The sequence below is a fragment of the Oncorhynchus masou genome, chromosome 19 (assembly GCF_036934945.1).
Source record: "Oncorhynchus masou masou isolate Uvic2021 chromosome 19, UVic_Omas_1.1, whole genome shotgun sequence".
NCBI classification, from domain to species: domain Eukaryota; kingdom Metazoa; phylum Chordata; class Actinopteri; order Salmoniformes; family Salmonidae; genus Oncorhynchus; species Oncorhynchus masou.
Genome location: NC_088230.1, coordinates 31,958,008 through 31,985,480, shown reverse-complemented (window position 1 = coordinate 31,985,480; position 27,473 = coordinate 31,958,008). Strand labels below are relative to the sequence as shown.

Below are 27,473 nucleotides of genomic sequence, written 5' to 3'. Positions count from 1 at the left end.
ATGCGAATTTCGCGTATTTTCTTTGAGTGACGTTTTGTTTATATTTCCCCATGACAACTGATACGATCCTCTGTTTCCTTGGTCACCTCGGCCTAATTTAAACCACAGTTACACTATAAATAATGTTTAATTGCCTGATAGCTAAACCTTTATAGTTTCTGTTCAGTATTTGTCCATTATTTCTATGTTCAAAATAGTTATTTGAACGTTTGAGTATTTACAAGCAATGTCGATCAACACGGGACATGGCTTGCCATTTTTGCCAGGAAACACCTTTCGGGATGTTACGGTAAGGTCCTTTAGTTTCTTTTTGAGCCAGGTCAAGTAAACCTGCTACAAGGTATCTGACTTTTTAATGTATCACGTTGAAGGCTACGTTTGAATAGTTTGCTACAAAACTTTCCGTCGGTGTTCGATTACAACAAAGTTCTTATCCATCAGGCTCATGCTTTGGAATGTGGCTCAGGCAGTGTGAAATGACAAATGGCTATAGCATAAAAGTGCAATTTGTCCTATTTTGTCAACTAGTTAATCGAATTGTTAGCTATCTACATGTTAGCTATCTACATATGAAGTTGTTTTTATTAGCATCACTCTGAGTTACATTAGGCTACTTAACTGCAACGTGATACACATGAAACGAGCTACTGCAGAAATAAACTGCGCAGGTTTTACACTGCAATTTGTATCACGTTGTAGTTAAGTAGCCTAATGTAACTCAGTCAAACAGAGTGAGGCTAATTTTTATAAAATGCAATCATATGTAGAAAGCTAACAGTTTTAGCTGTCTACCTCTGCTGCTAAGGTCAACATACCAAGCATATTATTTGACTCCTCCATTTGACGAGCATTACGTTCGTAAAAGCCCCAAAACTACATTTTTATAAAGGGTTTTGATTACACTGCTTTTCTGATGATTTACCTGTGAATTTCTGCTTATCCTCAATTCATAGAAACGGACTAGTTCTGGTCCAGGGCATATGGTGGATTCTTCAACTATATTCTTACGTTAGTAGTGGAGGAGAAGTGCATTATGCCAATGAACAGACTTATTATTCTGACCGAGACAAAATTGATATTTTCCTGATTATCTATACTGTACTGACCACATCCTTGATACCCCCCTTAACACTTAAAAATGTATATATATTTCTGTCTAGAAGTCAGCTCACCATCGTCCTCAAACCCTGACCTATAAGAATGGTTTTGCCCTGCCGCACCGGCCCAAGGTTGGCATTGGACAAGCCCCTCTCCTGTCCAGTGAGCTGATCCAGAGTGAGATCAACCAGTTGTCCAATCAGACTGCTCTCACCTGTGGCACCGCCCACTACAGCCCAGCTCTGGACGTTATCCCTGCTCATGTCGCTTATGACAAGAAGGTAGGCTACAATAGTCTCAGGCTGGGGAACCATGAAATTCTATCATTATCTTCTGAAGTTTTTACAGAACAGTGTCCAGGCAGAGGAATACACTGATCTGTCCTCTCCCCTGGCTTTCTCCCTCTCATCCCTCTTCTCCCCTCTCTCCTCCATCGCCTCTCCTCCTTTTCACTCTCTCCTCCCCTCTCCCCTCACCCACTCCCATTTCCTCTCTTCCAGGTGCTGCGCTTCTATGGCTACTTCCAGCAGGAGGTGCTGCACTCGCCCCAGGAGGGTTACCGCGTGCGCCCTGTGGTCCTTTACTACTACCTGGAGGACGACAGCATGTGTATCATAGAACCGTTGGTGGAGAACTCTGGGATACCACAGGTAGGCAAAGAAGATCAGAGGAGATAAGAATCTTAGCTTCCACTTAAAGTTGTTAAAATCTGTTCATATACACCCCCAGAAAGAATATGACACCTATAAAAGAAGATTCTGACAAGCGAGCACTTAGATATGGTAATTTTCAACTTTTTATCAATTCTTAGAATGTTTGGGAATTCCGTATACTAAGACATTAGAGTGGGAACAGCGGCCATATCTTTTATACTAATCAATAGACACTGCAGTAAATACAACCGAATAAAAACATTGTCCAGGATGAGACAGAAGCTGTTTTTCAGTCTCTCTGTCCCAGTTTTGATGCACCTGTACTGACCTCGCCTTTTGGATGATAGCAGGGTGAACAGGCAGTGGCTTGGGTGGTTGTTGTCCTTGATTATCTTTTTGGCTTTCCAATGACATCAGGTGGTGTAGGTGTCCTGGAGGGAAGGTAGTTTGCCCCCGGTAATGCGCTGTGCAGACCGCACCTCCCTGCGGTTGTGGGCGGAACAGTTGCCGTACAAGGCAGTGATACAGCCCGACAGGATGCTCTCAATTGTGCATCTAGAAAAGTAAAAGTGGCCTTTATACAAACAAGCCATTTGCACACAGGCCTGCCATCATTCACTATGAACTGGACTGTGTGTTTACAGGCAGATGGACCTGCCATCATTCACTATGATCTGGACTGTGTGTTTACAGGCAGATGGGCCTGCCATCATTCACTATGAACTGGACTGTGTGTTTACAGGCAGATGGACCTGCCATCATTCACTATGATCTGGACTGTGTGTTTACAGACAGTAGGGCCTGCCATCATTCACTATGATCTGGACTGTGTGTTTACAGGCAGATGGGCCTGCCATCATTCACTATGATCTGGACTGTGTGTTTTACAGGCAGATGGGCCTGCCATCATTCACTATGAACTGGACTGTGTGTTTTACAGGCAGATGGGCCTGCCATCATTCACTATGAACTGGACTGTGTGTTTACAGGCAGATGGGCCTGCCATCATTCACTATGAACTGGACTGTGTGTTTACAGGCAGATGGACCTGCCATCATTCACTTTGTACTGGACTGTGTGTTTACAGGCAGTAGAGCCTGCCATCATTCACTTTGTACTGGACTGTGTGTTTACAGGCAGATGGACCTGCCATCATTCACTTTGAACTGGACTGTGTGCTTACAGGCAGATGGACCTGCCATCATTCACTTTGAACTGGACTGTGTGTTTACAGGCAGATGGGCCTGCCATCATTCACTTTGTACTGGACTGTGTGTTTACAGGCAGATGGACCTGCCATCATTCACTTTGTACTGGACTGTGTGTTTACAGGCAGATGGACCTGCCATCATTCACTTTGAACTGGACTGTGTGTTTACAGGCAGATGGACCTGCCATCATTCACTTTGTACTGGACTGTGTGTTTACAGGCAGATGGACCTGCCATCATTCACTTTGTACTGGACTGTGTGTTTACAGGCAGATGGGCCTGCCATCATTCACTATGAACTGGACTGTGTGTTTACAGGCAGATGGACCTGCCATCATTCACTTTGAACTGGACTGTGTGTTTACAGGCAGATGGGCCTGCCATCATTCACTATGAACTGGACTGTGTGTTTACAGGCAGATGGACCTGCCATCATTCACTATGATCTGGACTGTGTGTTTACAGACAGTAGGGCCTGCCATCATTCACTATGATCTGGACTGTGTGTTTACAGGCAGATGGGCCTGCCATCATTCACTATGATCTGGACTGTGTGTTTACAGGCAGATGGGCCTGCCATCATTCACTTTGAACTGGACTGTGTGTTTACAGGCAGATGGACCTGCCATCATTCACTATGATCTGGACTGTGTGTTTACAGACAGTAGGGCCTCCCATCATTCACTTTGAACTGGACTGTGTGTTTACAGGCAGATGGGCCTGCCATCATTCACTATGATCTGGACTGTGTGTTTACAGGCAGATGGGCCTGCCATCATTCACTATGATCTGGACTGTGTGTTTTACAGGCAGATGGGCCTGCCATCATTCACTATGAACTGGACTGTGTGTTTTACAGGCAGATGGGCCTGCCATCATTCACTATGAACTGGACTGTGTGTTTACAGGCAGATGGGCCTGCCATCATTCACTATGAACTGGACTGTGTGTTTACAGGCAGATGGACCTGCCATCATTCACTTTGAACTGGACTGTGTGTTTACAGGCAGATGGACCTGCCATCATTCACTTTGAACTGGACTGTGTGTTTACAGGCAGATGGACCTGCCATCATTCACTTTGAACTGGACTGTGTGTTTACAGGCAGATGGACCTGCCATCATTCACTTTGAACTGGACTGTGTGTTTACAGGCAGATGGACCTGCCATCATTCACTTTGTACTGGACTGTGTGTTTACAGGCAGATGGACCTGCCATCATTCACTTTGAACTGGACTGTGTGTTTACAGGCAGATGGACCTGCCATCATTCACGTTGATCTGGACTGTGTGTTTACAGACAGTAGGGCCTGCCATCATTCACTTTGAACTGGACTGTGTGTTTACAGGCAGATGGGCCTGCCATCATTCACTTTGAACTGGACTGTGTGTTTACAGGCAGATGGGCCTGCCATCATTCACTATGAACTGGACTGTGTGTTTACAGGCAGATGGGCCTGCCATCATTCACTATGATCTGGACTGTGTGTTTTACAGGCAGATGGGCCTGCCATCATTCACTATGAACTGGACTGTGTGTTTACAGGCAGATGGGCCTGCCATCATTCACTATGAACTGGACTGTGTGTTTACAGGCAGATGGGCCTGCCATCATTCACTTTGAACTGGACTGTGTGTTTACAGGCAGATGGGCCTGCCATCATTCACTATGATCTGGACTGTGTGTTTTACAGGCAGATGGGCCTGCCATCATTCACTATGAACTGGACTGTGTGTTTACAGGCAGATGGGCCTGCCATCATTCACTATGAACTGGACTGTGTGTTTTACAGGCAGATGGGCCTGCCATCATTCACTATGAACTGGACTGTGTGTTTACAGGCAGATGGGCCTGCCATCATTCACTTTGAACTGGACTGTGTGTTTACAGGCAGATGGGCCTGCCATCATTCACTATGATCTGGACTGTGTGTTTACAGGCAGATGGGCCTGCCATCATTCACTATGATCTGGACTGTGTGTTTTACAGGCAGATGGGCCTGCCATCATTCACTATGAACTGGACTGTGTGTTTACAGGCAGATGGGCCTGCCATCATTCACTATGAACTGGACTGTGTGTTTTACAGGCAGATGGGCCTGCCATCATTCACTATGAACTGGACTGTGTGTTTACAGGCAGATGGGCCTGCCATCATTCACTATGAACTGGACTGTGTGTTTACAGGCAGATGGGCCTGCCATCATTCACTATGAACTGGACTGTGTGTTTACAGGCAGATGGACCTGCCATCATTCACTATGATCTGGACTATGTGTTTACAGGCAGATGGGTCTGCCATCATTCACTATGATCTGGACTGTGTGTTTACAGGCAGATGGACCTGCCATCATTCACTTTGAACTGGACTGTGTGTTTACAGGCAGATGGACCTGCCATCATTCACTTTGAACTGGACTGTGTGTTTACAGGCAGATGGACCTGCCATCATTCACTTTGAACTGGACTGTGTGTTTACAGGCAGATGGACCTGCCATCATTCACTTTGAACTGGACTGTGTGTTTACAGGCAGATGGACCTGCCATCATTCACTTTGAACTGGACTGTGTGTTTACAGGCAGATGGACCTGCCATCATTCACTTTGAACTGGACTGTGTGTTTACAGGCAGATGGACCTGCCATCATTCACGTTGAACTGGACTGTGTGTTTACAGGCAGATGGACCTGACATCATTCACTTTGTACTGGACTGTGTGTTTACAGGCAGTAGAGCCTGCCATCATTCACTTTGTACTGGACTGTGTGTTTACAGGCAGATGGACCTGCCATCATTCACTTTGAACTGGACTGTGTGCTTACAGGCAGATGGACCTGCCATCATTCACTTTGAACTGGACTGTGTGTTTACAGGCAGATGGGCCTGCCATCATTCACTTTGTACTGGACTGTGTGTTTACAGGCAGATGGACCTGCCATCATTCACTTTGTACTGGACTGTGTGTTTACAGGCAGATAGACCTGCCATCATTCACTTTGAACTGGACTGTGTGTTTACAGGCAGATGGACCTGCCATCATTCACTTTGTACTGGACTGTGTGTTTACAGGCAGATGGACCTGCCATCATTCACTTTGTACTGGACTGTGTGTTTACAGGCAGATGGGCCTGCCATCATTCACTATGAACTGGACTGTGTGTTTACAGGCAGATGGACCTGCCATCATTCACTTTGAACTGGACTGTGTGTTTACAGGCAGATGGGCCTGCCATCATTCACTATGAACTGGACTGTGTGTTTACAGGCAGATGGACCTGCCATCATTCACTTTGAACTGGACTGTGTGTTTACAGGCAGATGGGCCTGCCATCATTCACTATGAACTGGACTGTGTGTTTACAGGCAGATGGACCTGCCATCATTCACTTTGAACTGGACTGTGTGTTTACAGGCAGATGGGCCTGCCATCATTCACTATGAACTGGACTGTGTGTTTACAGGCAGATGGACCTGCCATCATTCACTATGATCTGGACTGTGTGTTTACAGGCAGATGGACCTGCCATCATTCACTATGATCTGGACTGTGTGTTTACAGGCAGATGGGCCTGCCATCATTCACTATGATCTGGACTGTGTGTTTACAGGCAGATGGGCCTGCCATCATTCACTTTGAACTGGACTGTGTGTTTACAGGCAGATGGACCTGCCATCATTCACTATGATCTGGACTGTGTGTTTACAGGCAGATGGGCCTGCCATCATTCACTATGATCTGGACTGTGTGTTTACAGGCAGATGGGCCTGCCATCATTCACTTTGAACTGGACTGTGTGTTTACAGGCAGATGGACCTGCCATCATTCACTATGATCTGGACTGTGTGTTTACAGACAGTAGGGCCTGCCATCATTCACTTTGAACTGGACTGTGTGTTTACATGCAGATGGGCCTGCCATCATTCACTATGATGTGGACTGTGTGTTTACAGGCAGATGGGCCTGCCATCATTCACTATGATCTGGACTGTGTGTTTTACAGGCAGATGGGCCTGCCATCATTCACTATGAACTGGACTGTGTGTTTACAGGCAGATGGGCCTGCCATCATTCACTATGAACTGGACTGTGTGTTTTACAGGCAGATGGGCCTGCCATCATTCACTATGAACTGGACTGTGTGTTTACAGGCAGATGGGCCTGCCATCATTCACTATGAACTGGACTGTGTGTTTACAGGCAGATGGGCCTGCCATCATTCACTATGAACTGGACTGTGTGTTTACAGGCAGATGGACCTGCCATCATTCACTATGATCTGGACTGTGTGTTTACAGGCAGATGGGCCTGCCATCATTCACTATGATCTGGACTGTGTGTTTACAGGCAGATGGACCTGCCATCATTCACTTTGAACTGGACTGTGTGTTTACAGGCAGATGGACCTGCCATCATTCACTTTGAACTGGACTGTGTGTTTACAGGCAGATGGACCTGCCATCATTCACTTTGAACTGGACTGTGTGTTTACAGGCAGATGGACCTGCCATCATTCACTTTGAACTGGACTGTGTGTTTACAGGCAGATGGACCTGCCATCATTCACTTTGAACTGGACTGTGTGTTTACAGGCAGATGGACCTGCCATCATTCACTTTGAACTGGACTGTGTGTTTACAGGCAGATGGACCTGCCATCATTCACTTTGAACTGGACTGTGTGTTTACAGGCAGATGGACCTGCCATCATTCACTTTGAACTGGACTATGTGTTTACAGGCAGATGGACCTGCCATCATTCACTTTGAACTGGACTGTGTGTTTACAGGCAGATGGACCTGCCATCATTCACTTTGAACTGGACTGTGTGTTTACAGGCAGATGGACCTGCCATCATTCACTATGAACTGGACTGTGTGTTTACAGGCAGATGGGCCTGCCATCATTCACTTTGAACTGGACTGTGTGTTTACAGGCAGATGGACCTGCCATCATTCACTTTGAACTGGACTGTGTGTTTACAGGCAGATGCACCTGCCATCATTCACTTTGTACTGGACTGTGTGTTTACAGGCAGATGGACCTGCCATCATTCACTTTGAACTGGACTGTGTGTTTACAGGCAGATGGACCTGCCATCATTCACGTTGAACTGGACTGTGTGTTTACAGGCAGATGGACCTGCCATCATTCACTTTGAACTGGACTGTGTGTTTACAGGCAGATGGACCTGCCATCATTCACGTTGATCTGGACTGTGTGTTTACAGACAGTAGGGCCTGCCATCATTCACTTTGAACTGGACTGTGTGTTTACAGGCAGATGGGCCTGCCATCATTCACTTTGAACTGGACTGTGTGTTTACAGGCAGATGGACCTGCCATCATTCACTTTGAACTGGACTGTGTGTTTACAGGCAGATGGACCTGCCATCATTCACTTTGAACTGGACTGTGTGTTTACAGGCAGATGGACCTGCCATCATTCACTTTGAACTGGACTGTGTGTTTACAGGCAGATGGACCTGCCATCATTCACTTTGAACTGGACTATGTGTTTACAGGCAGATGGACCTGCCATCATTCACTTTGAACTGGACTGTGTGTTTACAGGCAGATGGACCTGCCATCATTCACTTTGAACTGGACTGTGTGTTTACAGGCAGATGGACCTGCCATCATTCACTATGAACTGGACTGTGTGTTTACAGGCAGATGGGCCTGCCATCATTCACTTTGAACTGGACTGTGTGTTTACAGGCAGATGGGCCTGCCATCATTCACTATGAACTGGACTGTGTGTTTACAGGCAGATGGGCCTGCCATCATTCACTATGATCTGGACTGTGTGTTTTACAGGCAGATGGGCCTGCCATCATTCACTATGAACTGGACTGTGTGTTTACAGGCAGATGGGCCTGCCATCATTCACTATGAACTGGACTGTGTGTTTACAGGCAGATGGGCCTGCCATCATTCACTTTGAACTGGACTGTGTGTTTACAGGCAGATGGGCCTGCCATCATTCACTATGATCTGGACTGTGTGTTTTACAGGCAGATGGGCCTGCCATCATTCACTATGAACTGGACTGTGTGTTTACAGGCAGATGGGCCTGCCATCATTCACTATGAACTGGACTGTGTGTTTTACAGGCAGATGGGCCTGCCATCATTCACTATGAACTGGACTGTGTGTTTACAGGCAGATGGGCCTGCCATCATTCACTTTGAACTGGACTGTGTGTTTACAGGCAGATGGGCCTGCCATCATTCACTATGATCTGGACTGTGTGTTTACAGGCAGATGGGCCTGCCATCATTCACTATGATCTGGACTGTGTGTTTTACAGGCAGATGGGCCTGCCATCATTCACTATGAACTGGACTGTGTGTTTACAGGCAGATGGGCCTGCCATCATTCACTATGAACTGGACTGTGTGTTTTACAGGCAGATGGGCCTGCCATCATTCACTATGAACTGGACTGTGTGTTTACAGGCAGATGGGCCTGCCATCATTCACTATGAACTGGACTGTGTGTTTACAGGCAGATGGGCCTGCCATCATTCACTATGAACTGGACTGTGTGTTTACAGGCAGATGGACCTGCCATCATTCACTATGATCTGGACTATGTGTTTACAGGCAGATGGGTCTGCCATCATTCACTATGATCTGGACTGTGTGTTTACAGGCAGATGGACCTGCCATCATTCACTTTGAACTGGACTGTGTGTTTACAGGCAGATGGACCTGCCATCATTCACTTTGAACTGGACTGTGTGTTTACAGGCAGATGGACCTGCCATCATTCACTTTGAACTGGACTGTGTGTTTACAGGCAGATGGACCTGCCATCATTCACTTTGAACTGGACTGTGTGTTTACAGGCAGATGGACCTGCCATCATTCACTTTGAACTGGACTGTGTGTTTACAGGCAGATGGACCTGCCATCATTCACTTTGAACTGGACTGTGTGTTTACAGGCAGATGGACCTGCCATCATTCACGTTGAACTGGACTGTGTGTTTACAGGCAGATGGACCTGACATCATTCACTTTGTACTGGACTGTGTGTTTACAGGCAGTAGAGCCTGCCATCATTCACTTTGTACTGGACTGTGTGTTTACAGGCAGATGGACCTGCCATCATTCACTTTGAACTGGACTGTGTGCTTACAGGCAGATGGACCTGCCATCATTCACTTTGAACTGGACTGTGTGTTTACAGGCAGATGGGCCTGCCATCATTCACTTTGTACTGGACTGTGTGTTTACAGGCAGATGGACCTGCCATCATTCACTTTGTACTGGACTGTGTGTTTACAGGCAGATAGACCTGCCATCATTCACTTTGAACTGGACTGTGTGTTTACAGGCAGATGGACCTGCCATCATTCACTTTGTACTGGACTGTGTGTTTACAGGCAGATGGACCTGCCATCATTCACTTTGTACTGGACTGTGTGTTTACAGGCAGATGGGCCTGCCATCATTCACTATGAACTGGACTGTGTGTTTACAGGCAGATGGACCTGCCATCATTCACTTTGAACTGGACTGTGTGTTTACAGGCAGATGGGCCTGCCATCATTCACTATGAACTGGACTGTGTGTTTACAGGCAGATGGACCTGCCATCATTCACTTTGAACTGGACTGTGTGTTTACAGGCAGATGGGCCTGCCATCATTCACTATGAACTGGACTGTGTGTTTACAGGCAGATGGACCTGCCATCATTCACTTTGAACTGGACTGTGTGTTTACAGGCAGATGGGCCTGCCATCATTCACTATGAACTGGACTGTGTGTTTACAGGCAGATGGACCTGCCATCATTCACTATGATCTGGACTGTGTGTTTACAGGCAGATGGACCTGCCATCATTCACTATGATCTGGACTGTGTGTTTACAGGCAGATGGGCCTGCCATCATTCACTATGATCTGGACTGTGTGTTTACAGGCAGATGGGCCTGCCATCATTCACTTTGAACTGGACTGTGTGTTTACAGGCAGATGGACCTGCCATCATTCACTATGATCTGGACTGTGTGTTTACAGGCAGATGGGCCTGCCATCATTCACTATGATCTGGACTGTGTGTTTACAGGCAGATGGGCCTGCCATCATTCACTTTGAACTGGACTGTGTGTTTACAGGCAGATGGACCTGCCATCATTCACTATGATCTGGACTGTGTGTTTACAGACAGTAGGGCCTGCCATCATTCACTTTGAACTGGACTGTGTGTTTACATGCAGATGGGCCTGCCATCATTCACTATGATCTGGACTGTGTGTTTACAGGCAGATGGGCCTGCCATCATTCACTATGATCTGGACTGTGTGTTTTACAGGCAGATGGGCCTGCCATCATTCACTATGAACTGGACTGTGTGTTTACAGGCAGATGGGCCTGCCATCATTCACTATGAACTGGACTGTGTGTTTTACAGGCAGATGGGCCTGCCATCATTCACTATGAACTGGACTGTGTGTTTACAGGCAGATGGGCCTGCCATCATTCACTATGAACTGGACTGTGTGTTTACAGGCAGATGGGCCTGCCATCATTCACTATGAACTGGACTGTGTGTTTACAGGCAGATGGACCTGCCATCATTCACTATGATCTGGACTGTGTGTTTACAGGCAGATGGGCCTGCCATCATTCACTATGATCTGGACTGTGTGTTTACAGGCAGATGGACCTGCCATCATTCACTTTGAACTGGACTGTGTGTTTACAGGCAGATGGACCTGCCATCATTCACTTTGAACTGGACTGTGTGTTTACAGGCAGATGGACCTGCCATCATTCACTTTGAACTGGACTGTGTGTTTACAGGCAGATGGACCTGCCATCATTCACTTTGAACTGGACTGTGTGTTTACAGGCAGATGGACCTGCCATCATTCACTTTGAACTGGACTGTGTGTTTACAGGCAGATGGACCTGCCATCATTCACTTTGAACTGGACTGTGTGTTTACAGGCAGATGGACCTGCCATCATTCACTTTGAACTGGACTGTGTGTTTACAGGCAGATGGACCTGCCATCATTCACTTTGAACTGGACTATGTGTTTACAGGCAGATGGACCTGCCATCATTCACTTTGAACTGGACTGTGTGTTTACAGGCAGATGGACCTGCCATCATTCACTTTGAACTGGACTGTGTGTTTACAGGCAGATGGACCTGCCATCATTCACTATGAACTGGACTGTGTGTTTACAGGCAGATGGGCCTGCCATCATTCACTTTGAACTGGACTGTGTGTTTACAGGCAGATGGACCTGCCATCATTCACTTTGAACTGGACTGTGTGTTTACAGGCAGATGCACCTGCCATCATTCACTTTGTACTGGACTGTGTGTTTACAGGCAGATGGACCTGCCATCATTCACTTTGAACTGGACTGTGTGTTTACAGGCAGATGGACCTGCCATCATTCACGTTGAACTGGACTGTGTGTTTACAGGCAGATGGACCTGCCATCATTCACTTTGAACTGGACTGTGTGTTTACAGGCAGATGGACCTGCCATCATTCACTTTGTACTGGACTGTGTGTTTACAGGCAGTAGAGCCTGCCATCATTCACATTGTACTGGACTGTGTGTTTACAGGCAGATGGACCTGCCATCATTCACTTTGAACTGGACTGTGTGCTTACAGGCAGATGGACCTGCCATCATTCACTTTGAACTGGACTGTGTGTTTACAGGCAGATGGGCCTGCCATCATTCACTTTGTACTGGACTGTGTGTTTACAGGCAGATGGACCTGCCATCATTCACTTTGTACTGGACTGTGTGTTTACAGGCAGATGGACCTGCCATCATTCACTTTGAACTGGACTGTGTGTTTACAGGCAGATGGACCTGCCATCATTCACTTTGTACTGGACTGTGTGTTTACAGGCAGATGGACCTGCCATCATTCACTTTGTACTGGACTGTGTGTTTACAGGCAGATGGGCCTGCCATCATTCACTATGAACTGGACTGTGTGTTTACAGGCAGATGGACCTGCCATCATTCACTTTGAACTGGACTGTGTGTTTACAGGCAGATGGACCTGCCATCATTCACTTTGAACTGGACTGTGTGTTTACAGGCAGATGGACCTGCCATCATTCACTTTGAACTGGACTGTGTGTTTACAGGCAGATGGACCTGCCATCATTCACTTTGAACTGGACTGTGTGTTTACAGGCAGATGGACCTGCCATCATTCACTTTGAACTGGACTGTGTGTTTACAGGCAGATGGACCTGCCATCATTCACTATGAACTGGACTGTGTGTTTACAGGCAGATGGGCCTGCCATCATTCACTATGAACTGGACTGTGTGTTTACAGGCAGATGGGCCTGCCATCATTCACTATGAACTGGACTGTGTGTTTACAGGCAGATGGACCTGCCATCATTCACTATGATCTGGACTGTGTGTTTACAGGCAGATGGGCCTGCCATCATTCACTATGATCTGGACTGTGTGTTTACAGGCAGATGGACCTGCCATCATTCACTTTGAACTGGACTGTGTGTTTACAGGCAGATGGACCTGCCATCATTCACTTTGAACTGGACTGTGTGTTTACAGGCAGATGGACCTGCCATCATTCACTTTGAACTGGACTGTGTGTTTACAGGCAGATGGACCTGCCATCATTCACTTTGAACTGGACTGTGTGTTTACAGGCAGATGGACCTGCCATCATTCACTTTGAACTGGACTGTGTGTTTACAGGCAGATGGACCTGCCATCATTCACTTTGAACTGGACTGTGTGTTTACAGGCAGATGGACCTGCCATCATTCACTTTGAACTGGACTGTGTGTTTACAGGCAGATGGACCTGCCATCATTCACTTTGAACTGGACTGTGTGTTTACAGGCAGATGGACCTGCCATCATTCACTATGAACTGGACTGTGTGTTTACAGGCAGATGGGCCTGCCATCATTCACTTTGAACTGGACTGTGTGTTTACAGGCAGATGGACCTGCCATCATTCACTTTGAACTGGACTGTGTGTTTACAGGCAGATGGACCTGCCATCATTCACTTTGTACTGGACTGTGTGTTTACAGGCAGATGGACCTGCCATCATTCACTTTGAACTGGACTGTGTGTTTACAGGCAGATGGACCTGCCATCATTCACGTTGAACTGGACTGTGTGTTTACAGGCAGATGGACCTGACATCATTCACTTTGTACTGGACTGTGTGTTTACAGGCAGTAGAGCCTGCCATCATTCACTTTGTACTGGACTGTGTGTTTACAGGCAGATGGACCTGCCATCATTCACTTTGAACTGGACTGTGTGCTTACAGGCAGATGGACCTGCCATCATTCACTTTGAACTGGACTGTGTGTTTACAGGCAGATGGGCCTGCCATCATTCACTTTGTACTGGACTGTGTGTTTACAGGCAGATGGACCTGCCATCATTCACTTTGTACTGGACTGTGTGTTTACAGGCAGATAGACCTGCCATCATTCACTTTGAACTGGACTGTGTGTTTACAGGCAGATGGACCTGCCATCATTCACTTTGTACTGGACTGTGTGTTTACAGGCAGATGGACCTGCCATCATTCACTTTGTACTGGACTGTGTGTTTACAGGCAGATGGGCCTGCCATCATTCACTATGAACTGGACTGTGTGTTTACAGGCAGATGGACCTGCCATCATTCACTTTGAACTGGACTGTGTGTTTACAGGCAGATGGGCCTGCCATCATTCACTATGAACTGGACTGTGTGTTTACAGGCAGATGGACCTGCCATCATTCACTATGATCTGGACTGTGTGTTTACAGACAGTAGGGCCTGCCATCATTCACTATGATCTGGACTGTGTGTTTACAGGCAGATGGGCCTGCCATCATTCACTATGATCTGGACTGTGTGTTTACAGGCAGATGGGCCTGCCATCATTCACTTTGAACTGGACTGTGTGTTTACAGGCAGATGGACCTGCCATCATTCACTATGATCTGGACTGTGTGTTTACAGGCAGATGGGCCTGCCATCATTCACTATGATCTGGACTGTGTGTTTACAGGCAGATGGGCCTGCCATCATTCACTTTGAACTGGACTGTGTGTTTACAGGCAGATGGACCTGCCATCATTCACTATGATCTGGACTGTGTGTTTACAGACAGTAGGGCCTGCCATCATTCACTTTGAACTGGACTGTGTGTTTACAGGCAGATGGGCCTGCCATCATTCACTATGATCTGGACTGTGTGTTTACAGGCAGATGGGCCTGCCATCATTCACTATGATCTGGACTGTGTGTTTTACAGGCAGATGGGCCTGCCATCATTCACTATGAACTGGACTGTGTGTTTACAGGCAGATGGGCCTGCCATCATTCACTATGAACTGGACTGTGTGTTTTACAGGCAGATGGGCCTGCCATCATTCACTATGAACTGGACTGTGTGTTTACAGGCAGATGGGCCTGCCATCATTCACTATGAACTGGACTGTGTGTTTACAGGCAGATGGGCCTGCCATCATTCACTATGAACTGGACTGTGTGTTTACAGGCAGATGGACCTGCCATCATTCACTATGATCTGGACTGTGTGTTTACAGGCAGATGGGCCTGCCATCATTCACTATGATCTGGACTGTGTGTTTACAGGCAGATGGACCTGCCATCATTCACTTTGAACTGGACTGTGTGTTTACAGGCAGATGGACCTGCCATCATTCACTTTGAACTGGACTGTGTGTTTACAGGCAGATGGACCTGCCATCATTCACTTTGAACTGGACTGTGTGTTTACAGGCAGATGGACCTGCCATCATTCACTTTGAACTGGACTGTGTGTTTACAGGCAGATGGACCTGCCATCATTCACTTTGAACTGGACTGTGTGTTTACAGGCAGATGGACCTGCCATCATTCACTTTGAACTGGACTGTGTGTTTACAGGCAGATGGACCTGCCATCATTCACTTTGAACTGGACTGTGTGTTTACAGGCAGATGGACCTGCCATCATTCACTTTGAACTGGACTATGTGTTTACAGGCAGATGGACCTGCCATCATTCACTTTGAACTGGACTGTGTGTTTACAGGCAGATGGACCTGCCATCATTCACTTTGAACTGGACTGTGTGTTTACAGGCAGATGGACCTGCCATCATTCACTATGAACTGGACTGTGTGTTTACAGGCAGATGGGCCTGCCATCATTCACTTTGAACTGGACTGTGTGTTTACAGGCAGATGGACCTGCCATCATTCACTTTGAACTGGACTGTGTGTTTACAGGCAGATGCACCTGCCATCATTCACTTTGTACTGGACTGTGTGTTTACAGGCAGATGGACCTGCCATCATTCACTTTGAACTGGACTGTGTGTTTACAGGCAGATGGACCTGCCATCATTCACGTTGAACTGGACTGTGTGTTTACAGGCAGATGGACCTGCCATCATTCACTTTGAACTGGACTGTGTGTTTACAGGCAGATGGACCTGCCATCATTCACTTTGTACTGGACTGTGTGTTTACAGGCAGTAGAGCCTGCCATCATTCACATTGTACTGGACTGTGTGTTTACAGGCAGATGGACCTGCCATCATTCACTTTGAACTGGACTGTGTGCTTACAGGCAGATGGACCTGCCATCATTCACTTTGAACTGGACTGTGTGTTTACAGGCAGATGGGCCTGCCATCATTCACTTTGTACTGGACTGTGTGTTTACAGGCAGATGGACCTGCCATCATTCACTTTGTACTGGACTGTGTGTTTACAGGCAGATGGACCTGCCATCATTCACTTTGAACTGGACTGTGTGTTTACAGGCAGATGGACCTGCCATCATTCACTTTGTACTGGACTGTGTGTTTACAGGCAGATGGACCTGCCATCATTCACTTTGTACTGGACTGTGTGTTTACAGGCAGATGGGCCTGCCATCATTCACTATGAACTGGACTGTGTGTTTACAGGCAGATGGACCTGCCATCATTCACTTTGAACTGGACTGTGTGTTTACAGGCAGATGGACCTGCCATCATTCACTTTGAACTGGACTGTGTGTTTACAGGCAGATGGACCTGCCATCATTCACTTTGAACTGGACTGTGTGTTTACAGGCAGATGGACCTGCCATCATTCACTTTGAACTGGACTGTGTGTTTACAGGCAGATGGACCTGCCATCATTCACTTTGAACTGGACTGTGTGTTTCCAGGCTTTTTGCTTTTAGCTTGTTGCTATATTAATAGATACTCTAGCCTATTAGCCATGTGATGACTGACTTGTGATCATTGCCCTGGATTGTTTTGACATTCCCAGCCTCAGTTACATTTGTCCGTTTTTGTGGAAAATACTGAAACAGTGAATCCCAAATGGAGGAAGCAAACAATGTATCAGGTCAGCTGGGATTTACAACCTGATAGCAATATGTTTTGGACTACCAAGAAATGTATTGGTGAATGATATGAATCATGCATTGAACTGCATCTATCTATTCTGCCAAAAATAACTTAGTGTACGTCATGGAACGTTGAGTCAAGTAGAACCTATTTTTAAAGCCTCTTATAACGTTGCTTTTGTAGCATAAACTGGGAATTTGATATTTTTGACTGATATATTGTTTCATATCTGCAACGTGGTTAAAACGCTGTAAGTTCCACTTTAATTTGAATTTGCTCTTAGGGCGACATTTTCCTCTAGTAAAGACAGCTGCTCTGTGAACTAACACACTGCAACATTCTAAATAATGATTTTAGAAGATGGTTGGGGTTTTTCTTCTAGGACAAAATTGATAGGAGATATGATTGAGTCTATTTTTGATATGTGAATCTTTTCTTCCTCGACCCGCAGGGCAAGCTGATCAAGCGCCAGAGGCTGCCCAAGAACGACCGCGGAGACCACTACCACTGGAAAGATCTCAACGTGGGCATGGACCTGGTAGTGTACGGCACCGTCTACCGCGTCACACACTGTGACAGCTACACACAGGTAAATAGATACGATACACACTCGCACATCACACCCATTATCTATCACACACTAGGATAACAACACATACAGTACCAGTCAAAAGTTTGGACACATCTGCTCATTCAAGGGTTTCTCTTTATTTGTACTATTTTCTACACTGTAGAATAGTGAAGACATCAAAACTATGAAATAACACCCATGGAATCATGTAGTAACTTAAAAGGTGTTAAACAAATCAAAATATATTTTATATTTCAGATTCTTCAAAGTAGCCACCCTTTGCCTTGATGACAGATTCAAATCAAAGTTGTAAGGTGTAATGTTCACAGTGAAATGTTTACTCACAGGCTCTAACCAATAGTGCAAAAAGGGTATTAGGTGAACAATAGGTAAGTAAAGAAATAAAACAACAGTAAGAAGACAGTGAACAATAACAGTAGCAAGGCTATATACAGTAGCGAGGCTATATACAGTAGAGAGGCTATATACAGTAGCGAGGCTATAACAGTAGCGAGGGTATATACAGTAGCGAGGCTATAACAGTAGCGAGGCTATATACAGGCACCGGTGAGCTTTGCACACTCACACTCTTGGCATTCTCTCAACCAGCTTCACGATGTAGTCACCTGGAAGGAATTTCAATTAACAGGTTAAAAGTTCATTTGTGGAATTTCTTTCCTTTTTAATGCATTTGATCCAATCAGTTGTGTTGTGACAAGGAGGTGGTATACTGAAGAAAGCCCTATTTGGGAAAAGACCAAGTCCATATTATGGCAAGTACAGCAAGAACAACGGCAGTCCATCATTACTTTAAGACATGAAGGTCAGTCAATCTGGAAACATTTCAAGAACTCTGAAAGTTTCTTCAAATGCAGTCGCAAAAACCATCAAGCGCTATGATGAAACTGGCCCTCATGAGGACCGCCACAGGAATGGAAGACCCAGAGTTACCTCTGCTGCAGAGGATAAGTTCATTAGAGTTACCAGCCTCAGATTGTAGCCCAAATAAATGCTTTACAGAGTTCAAGTAAGTAACAGACACATCTCAACAACTGTTCAGAGGGGACAGTGTAAATCAGGCCTTAGTGGTTGAATTGCTGCAAAGAAACCACTACTAAAGGACACCAATAAGAAGGAGAGACTTGTTTGGGCCAAGAAACATGAGCAATGGACATTAGACTGGTGGAAATCTGTCCTTTGGTCTGATGAGTCAAAAATTTAGATTTTTGGTTCCAACCACCGTGTCTTTGTGAGATGCAGAGTAGGTGAACGGATGAGCTCTGCATGTGTGGTTCCCACCGTGAAGCATGGAGGAGGTGTGATGCTGTGCGGGTGCTTTGCTAGTGACACTGTCAGTGATTTATTTAGAATTCAAGGCACAATTAACCAGCATGGCTACCACAGCATTCTGCAGCGATACGCCATCCCATCTGGTTTGCGCTTAGGACTATCATTTGTTTTTCAACAGGACGATGACCCAACACACCTCCAGGCTGTGTAAGGGCTATTTGACCAAGAAGGAGAGTGATGGAATGCTGCATCAGATGACCCAGCCTCCCCAATCACCCGACCTCATCCCAATTGAGTTGGTTTGAGATTAGTTGGACCGCAGAGTGAAGGAAAAGCAGCCAACAAGTGCTAAGCATATGTACTGTAGGGAACTCCTTCAAGACTGTTGGAAAAGCATTCCAGGTGAAGCTGGTTGAGAGAATGCCAAGAGTGTGCAAAGCTGTCATCAAGGCAAAGAGTGGCTACTTTGAAGAATCTCAAACATAAAATATATTTTGATTTGTTTAACACTTGTTTGGTTACTACATTATTCCATACAGTATGTGTTATTTCATAGTTTTGATGTCTTCACTATTTTTCTGCAATGTAGAAAATAGTACAAATAAAGAAAAGTCCTTGAATGAGTAGGTGTGTCCAAACTTTTAATTGGTTCTGGAGGTAAACACAAACACAAAGTGACACATACACACGGGAAAAACACATCTCACTCACTGTGACACATAGTCGGTTAGACACACACATCACACACACAGACTAGTTTTCCTCACTGTGTTGCTGTGTTGTCAAATGCACTTCCCCTTTTTTTGTTATTCATGTTCTATGTTGAATACTTCCAGGTCCATGGTATGTTTATTATCTGTATCTATGCTATAGTAGATACTCTGTACCGTGTCTCATGTGGTCAGGATTTCATGGAGAGCGAGGGTCTGGTTTTGAACGACCCTGAGCCGACCCCGGTCGACCCGTACATCCAGCGGCGCACCCAGGCTGGACGCTCCTACATCACCCCATCTGTCTTCGACCGCCTCCATCAGTTCCTCACCATGGACCGCAAGGTGAGCGGGCTGTACTTAGTTGCCCTGACTCCTACATGCCTCCCATATGGATATTATCTGTTGGTCGATATGAGGCACGATGTCAGCCTTGCATTCAATGCACCCATGCACTTCATCAAATATTTTGCTGAATATATTTGATCTCCAGCATTGGCATTACATTGATACACAGTGACCTCTAAAAGTCTTGGGACAGTGACAAATGTTTCATTGTGTTGGCTCTATACTCCAGCACTGGATTGAAAATTATACAACGACTATGAGGTTAAAGTACAGACTGTCAGCTTTAATTTGAGGGTATTTTCATCCATCTATTGGGTACAAAATTAGCTGAAACACAACCTAAACAAATGGCAAATCCATCCAAGAAGTTTGTAGAGTCCCAAGCTTGATGTAATCATTGTGTACTAGGAATATGGGACCAAATACAAAACTTTGACTACTTTAATACACAGTAGTGAATTTGTCCCAAAACCTTTGGTCCCCTAAAATGGGGGACTATGTACAAAAAGTACTGTAATTTCTAAAAGTTTATCTGATATACCCTCCAATTAAAGCTGACAGTCTACACTTCAACCTCATAGTCATTGTATCATTTCAAAAACAACAACAAATGGGTCACTGTCCCAATACCTTTGGAGCTCAATGAAAGTATAATGTTCCTATAGATTAGTCATGTACCATTTTACCACGATTTGTATTCAAATCAGTCTAAGCAAAGGACTCAAAGGATTTGGTATGGGTTTAAACACACGTAACTATTTAAATGGCTAAACATGACCTCAGCAGGATCTTATTCTCTCTATAACCTTTGACCTCTGGCCATCTGTATCAATAGGTGCTGCGTTTCTTTGCGCTGTGGGACCACACTGACTCTCTGTACGGGGAGGCCAGGCCTGTGACAATTCAGTACTATCTGGTGGATGACTCCGTGGAGATCCGAGAGGTCCATGAGCCCAACAGTGGCCGGGACCCCTTCCCTGTGCTGCTACGCAGACAGAGGCTGCCCAAGAACATCAAACCAGCCTGCAGTAAGTCTCTCAGTTATTTTAGCTATCGGCACTAGTTTCTCTGTGTAGTGATCTAACTGGGTTAATGCTGGGAGAGCCCAACAGTGGCTGGGACCCCTTCCCTTGCAGCCTCGGAACATCAAAACAGGTAAGGCCTGTTGTCGGCAAGCATTTTTCTAGTGAAAGAAAAGCAGCCAACAAGTGCTCAGCATATGTGGAAACTCCTTCAAGATGGTTGGAAAAGCATTCCTCATGAAGCTGGTTGAGAGAATGCTACAAGTGTGCAAAGCTGTCATCAAGGCAAAGGGTGGCTACTTTGAAGAATATAAAATTTATTTTGATTTGTTTAACACTTTTTTGGCTACTACATGATTCCATATGTGTTATTTCATAGTTTTGATGTCTTCACTATTCTATATACAGTGCCTTGCGATAGTATTCGGCCCCCTTGAACTTTGCAACCTTTTGCCACATTTCAGGCTTCAAACATAAAGTTATAAAACTGTATTTTTTTGTGAAGAATCAACAACAAGTGGGACACAATCATGAAGTGGAACGACATTTATTGGATATTTCAAACTTTTTTAACAAATCAAAAACTGAAAAATTGGGCGTGCAAAATTATTCAGCCCCTTTACTTTCAGTGCAGAAAACTCTCTCCAGAAGTTCAGTGAGGATCTGTGAATGATCCAATGTTGACCTAAATGACTAATGATGATAAATACAATCCACCTGTGTGTAATCAAGTCTCCGTTTAAATGCACCTGCACTGTGATAGTCTCAGAGGTCCGTTAAAAGCGCAAAGAGCATCATGAAGAACAAGGAACACACCAGGCAGGTCCGAGATACTGTTGTGAAGAAGTTTATTTGGATTTGGATACAAAAAGATTTCCCAAGCTTTAAACATCCCAAGGAGCACTGTGCAAGCAATAATATTGAAATGGAAGGAGTATCAGACCACTGCAAATCTACCAAGACCTGGCCGTCCCTCTAAACTTTCAGCTCATACAAGGAGAAGACTGATCAGAGATGCAGCCAAGAGGCCCATGATCACTCTGGATGAACTGCAGAGATCTACAGCTGAGGTGGGAGACTGTCCATAGGACAACAATCAGTCGTATATTGCACAAATCTGGCCTTTATGAAGAGTGGCAAGAAAGCCATTTCTTAAAGATATCCATAAAAAGTGTTGTTTAAAGTTTGCCACAAGCCACCTGGGAGACACACCAAACACGTGGAAGAAGGTGCTCTGGTCAGATGAAACCAAAATTGAACTTTTTGGTCACAATGCAAAATGTTATGTTTGGCGTAAAAGCAACACAGCTCATCACCCTGAACACACCATACCCACTGTCAAACATGGTGGTGGCAGCATCGTGGTTTGGGCCTGCTTTTCTTCAGCAGGGACAGGGAAGATGGTTAAAATTGATGGGAAGATGGATGAAGCCAAATACAGGACCATTCTGTAAGAAAACCTGATGGAGTCTGCAAAAGACCTGAGACTGGGACGGAGATTTGTCTTCCAACAAGACGATGATCCAAAACATAAAGCAAAATCTACAATGGAATGGTTCAAAATAAACATATCCAGGTGTTAGAATGGCCAAGTCAAAGTCCAGACCTGAATCCAATCGAGAATCTGTGGAAAGAACTGAAAACTGCTGTTCACAAATGCTCTCCATCCAACCTCACTGAGCTCGAGCTGTTTTGCAAGGAGGAATGGGAAAAAATTCAGTCTCTCGATGTGCAAAACTGATAGAGACATACCCCAAGCGACTTACAGCTGTAATCGCAGCAAAAGGTGGCGCTACAAAGTATTAACTTAAGGGGGCTGAATAATTTTGCACGCCCAATTATTCCGTTTTTGATTTGTTAAAAAAGTTTGAAATATCCAATAAATGTCGTTTCACTTCATGATTGTGTCGCACTTGTTGTTGATTCTTCACAAAAAAATACAGTTTTATATCTTTATGCTTGAAGCCTGAAATGTGGCAAAATGTCGCAAAGTTCAAGGGGGCCGAATACTTTCGCAAGGCACTGTATATAGTAGCAGTCCAAAGTGTGGACACACCGACTCATTCAAGGGTTTTTCTTACATTGTACTATTTTCTGCGTTGTATATGATTTTTTAATGGAATATCTACATAGTCGTACAGAGGCCCATTATCAGAAACCATCACTCCTGTGTTCCAATGGTACTTTGTGTTCGCTCATCCAAGTTTATACTTTTAAAAGGCTAATTGATCATTAGAAAACCCTTTTGCAATTATGTTATCACAGCTGAAAACTTGTGCTGATTTAAAGAAACCTTTCTTTCAAAAACAAGGTAATTTGTAAGTGACCCCAAACATTTGAATGATAGTGTATATATTATATATTAGTATTCAGACCCCTTGACTTTTTCCACATTTTGTTACATTACAGCCTTATTCTAAAATGGAGTAAATAAATACAAAATCCTCAGCAATCTACACATAATACCCCATAATGACAAAGAGAAAACAAGTTTAGACATTTTTGCAAATGTATAAAAAGTAAAAACAGAAATACTTTATTTACATTAGTATTCAGACCCTTTGCTATTCAACTCGAAATTGAGCTCAGGTGCATCCTGTTTCCATTGATTATCCTTGAGATGTTTCTACAACTTGATTTGAGTCTACCTGTGGTAAATTCAATTGATTAGATATTATTTGGAAAGGCACACACCTGTCTATATATGGTCCCACAGTTGACAGTGCATATCAGAGCAAAAACCAAGCAATGAGGTCAAAGGAATTGTCCCGAGAGCTTCAACACAGGATTGTGTCGAGACACATATCTGGGGAAAGGTACCAAAACATTTCTGCAGCATTGAAAGTTCCCAAGAACACAGTGGCCTCCCTCATTCTTAAATTTAATTTAGGAACCACCAAAACTCCACCATCAGTGGAGAAGGGCTTTGGTCAGGGAGGTGACCAAGAACCCGATGGTCACTCTGACAGAGCTCTAGAGTTCGTCTGTGGAGATGGTTGTCCTTCTAGAAGGTTCTCCCATCTCTGCAGCACTCCAGCTATCAACTGTGTTTCTGATGACTATACAACATTCTCCATATCCTCCTAATGACTATACAACAGTCTCCATGTCCTCCTAATGACTATACAACAGTCTCCATGTCCTCCTAATGACTATACAGCAGTCTCCATGTCCTCCTAATGACTATACAACAGTCTCCATGTCCTCCTAATGACTATACAACAGTCTCCATGTATTTAATTACTATACAGCAGTCTCCATGTCCTCCTAATGACTATACAACTGTCTCCATGTCCCCCTAATGACTATACAACAGTCTCCAAGTGTGACTATACAACAGTCTCCATGTCCTCCGAATGACTATACAACAGTCTCCATGCATTTAATTACAATACAACAGTCTCCATTGCCTCCTAATGACAATACAACAGTCTCCATGTCCTCCTAATGACTATACAACAGTCTCCATGTCCTCCTAATGACTATACAACAGTCTCCATGTCCTCTTAATGACTATACAACAGTCCCCATGTCCTTCCTCCCCTCTCCAGAGCCCTTCCCTAGCTGTGTACTGGAGGTGTCCCCCCAGGAGGTGCACCAGTACTACTCGCCCAAGGACTTCCAGGTGGGCGAGACCCTGCAGCTGATGGGCCGGCGCTTCCTGCTCTACGACTGTGACGAGTTCACCAAGGCCTACTACCAGAAAAACCACCCCGACCTGGAGCTCAAACCCAAACCTGTGGTCAAGAAGACCACAGAGCTGCATGACAGGCATGAGGTGAAAGGGCAGAGGACTGGATTGGTGGAGTTAGGGAGTGTTGGTTGGTGTTTTTTTCTGCCCATGCCTACTTCTACACCCCATATCCTCTCCCTCGTGGGTGGGTGGGTGATTCTATCTGTTCATTAGTCTGTCAGTCCCAGTTGTATGAGAGGTTGCCTGTTTCTGTGTCACATACATCCCCTCACCTCTCCTATATTCCCTCTACAGGTTCCTCCCTACAATGGTTTTGGTTCACTGGAGGACTCCCTTCAGAATTGCCTGTCTCTGATCCCTGAGCCCCCTAAGAAGGATCTGATGAAGATGCTGGAGAATGACCACAAAGTCCTGCGCTACGCTGCCAGGATGGTGAGGGGCTGGAGGGGGGGTTAGGAGAAAGAGGTCTACCTGGGGCTCTGGGAAGCTGGTTGCTGTAATACCCTTTTCACACTACTCAGACTGGTATTAGTATCACTGGTCAAGACATTGAAACTAAACCCCAGTAGGCCATGACAACCCCTGAGAAACATGTTTACATGCTCGTTCTGACATCTCAGTCACCCTTTGAGTGTAACCAATCAGCATCTTAATTTTCTTCCACCCTGTCTCGCTCTATCCCAGGACTCCCAGAATCCCCAGGACGAGGGCCGCCTCTTCATCTTCTCCTACTTCCTGTCCAGTGATATGATCAGCATCTTCGAGAAGTCCACGCGCAACTCCGGCATCATCAGCGGCCAGTTCCTGGAAAAGACACGCATCCCCAAGCCGGGCTGCACCGTGGACAAGCCAGAGTTCTATGGCCCGGCCGACTTTGCCATCGGAGACACCGTGGAGGGTAGGCTTCCTAGTGTTGTTCTGTTCACAGAGATGTTTTAGCTTGGAGGAGATGTAGTGTAGCTCCTATAAAGTTTAGTCTATTCCCAGATCTGTTTGTGCTGTCTTGCCAACTCCTGTAGTCATTGATGGGGCAGATCTGAGACCAGGTTTAATTCTAGCCTCATTGACATTTCAGTCTATTTGGATCAGAACCTTCTTCCAACCAAAAACACATGTATTTCACTGGTGAAGAGCAGTGATATTGTTCTATAGAGCCTGTTGCCTCAGTGCATCCAACTCTTATGGTCCCTTTTCCCTCCGACCCTCCCTCAGTTTTCAGACACCGCTTTGTACTGACCGATGCTGACCCCTACGTGCTGAATTACCTGGAGTCCATCTCGGATCAACTGCCCTCTCGCACCCTGAACTCCCTGAGACGGAGGCTGGGCGTGGCTCACCAGGAGGTGGACCCCCACACCGACCCGCAGTCAGGTAAGGACATAAGTGTCCACAGTTGTTGCCATGGTGACACACAAAGTGCTCTATTCAACAGCGCAATTTAAATTTAAAGGCAATGTTCCCGCATGAGAGGAGACTGCATTGATGGTAAACGCTGTATACACTATATGACCAAAAGTATGTGGACACCTGCTTGTCGAACATCTCATTCCAAAATCATGGCTATTAATATGGAGTTGCCCCCCCCCCCCCTTTGCTGCTATAACAGTCTCCACTCCCCTGGGAAGGCTTTACACTAGATGTTGGAACATTGCTGCAGGAACTTGCTCCCATTCAACCACAACAGCATTAGTGAGGTCGGGCGATTAGGCCTGGCTCGCAGTCGGCGTTCCAATTCATCCCAAAGGTGTTGGATGGTGTTGAGGTCAGGTTCTTCCACACCGATCTCGACAAACCACTGGTAGTGAGTGTTGCAACCGAGGACAGACGATTTTTACGAGCTACACACTTCAGGACTCAGCGGTCCCGTTTCTGTGAGCTTGTGTTGCTCCTAGGCGTCTCCACGTCACAATAGCAGCACTTCCAGCTGACTGGGGCAGCTCTAGCAGGGCAGACATTTGACCAACTGACTGAAACACTGAGCTCTTCAGTAAGGTCATTCTACTCTGCCAGATTGCATGGCTTAGTGCTAGATTTTGTACACCTGTCAGCAACGGGTGTGGCTGAAATAGCGGAATCTACTCATTTGAAGGGGTGTCCACATACTTTTGTGTATATATAGTGTGCAGTATAAACCATCCCCCCTCTAACAGTATACTCAGTCCTCTCCTCCCTTCTTTCCTCAGAGGACATTGAAAGAGTGGAAGCCTCTCCTTGATGAGAGGAAGTGTTACTCCCCTACAAGAACCTCTTCCCTCCCAACCACCTCAGATTATGAAACCAAAGCCTAGGCACACCCTTGCTCAATATTTCTCATGATAAATAAATGTGATTCTGAAAACACTGGACCTCATGCCTGTCTCTGTAAGTGGGCTGACACCTACTGGACAGAATGAAACATTTCATTCTGCCCTCTACGGCACACCAACAAAACAATGTTTAAGGTTAAATATATACAGATTGAGACACAATGGATGGCCTTGTAATAAAGAA

The 27,473-nt window shown here is 45.5% G+C and overlaps 1 protein-coding gene across 2 annotated transcripts; it reads left to right on the top strand.

The window, feature by feature from the left end:
• The first annotated feature begins 57 nt into the window (after positions 1–57).
• Positions 58–27,473, top strand: efhc1 (EF-hand domain (C-terminal) containing 1). 2 transcript variants are annotated; one of them, XM_064925663.1, is made up of 11 exons: positions 58–289; positions 1,164–1,379; positions 1,599–1,748; positions 17,800–17,937; positions 20,115–20,264; positions 21,103–21,295; positions 24,841–25,067; positions 25,278–25,415; positions 25,668–25,881; positions 26,196–26,354; positions 27,167–27,473. In XM_064925663.1, the coding sequence occupies exons 1-11, from the start codon at positions 227–229 to the stop codon at positions 27,196–27,198; spliced, it is 1,680 nt and encodes a 559-aa protein (XP_064781735.1). In that variant the 5' UTR covers positions 58–226; the 3' UTR covers positions 27,199–27,473. The 2 variants fall into 2 exon arrangements, with proteins under 2 accessions (XP_064781735.1, XP_064781734.1); XM_064925662.1 differs by having other exon boundaries at positions 1,161–1,379.

Coding starts and splice junctions, on each gene's coding strand:
- efhc1 (XM_064925662.1), top strand. CDS start 227: ATGTCGATCAACACGGGACATGGCTTGCCATTTTTGCCAGGAAACACC. Junction 1,380..1,598: donor ATGTCGCTTATGACAAGAAG/GTAGGCTACAAT, acceptor CCTCTCTTCCAG/GTGCTGCGCTTCTATGGCTA. Junction 26,355..27,166: donor CCACACCGACCCGCAGTCAG/GTAAGGACATAA, acceptor TTCTTTCCTCAG/AGGACATTGAAAGAGTGGAA.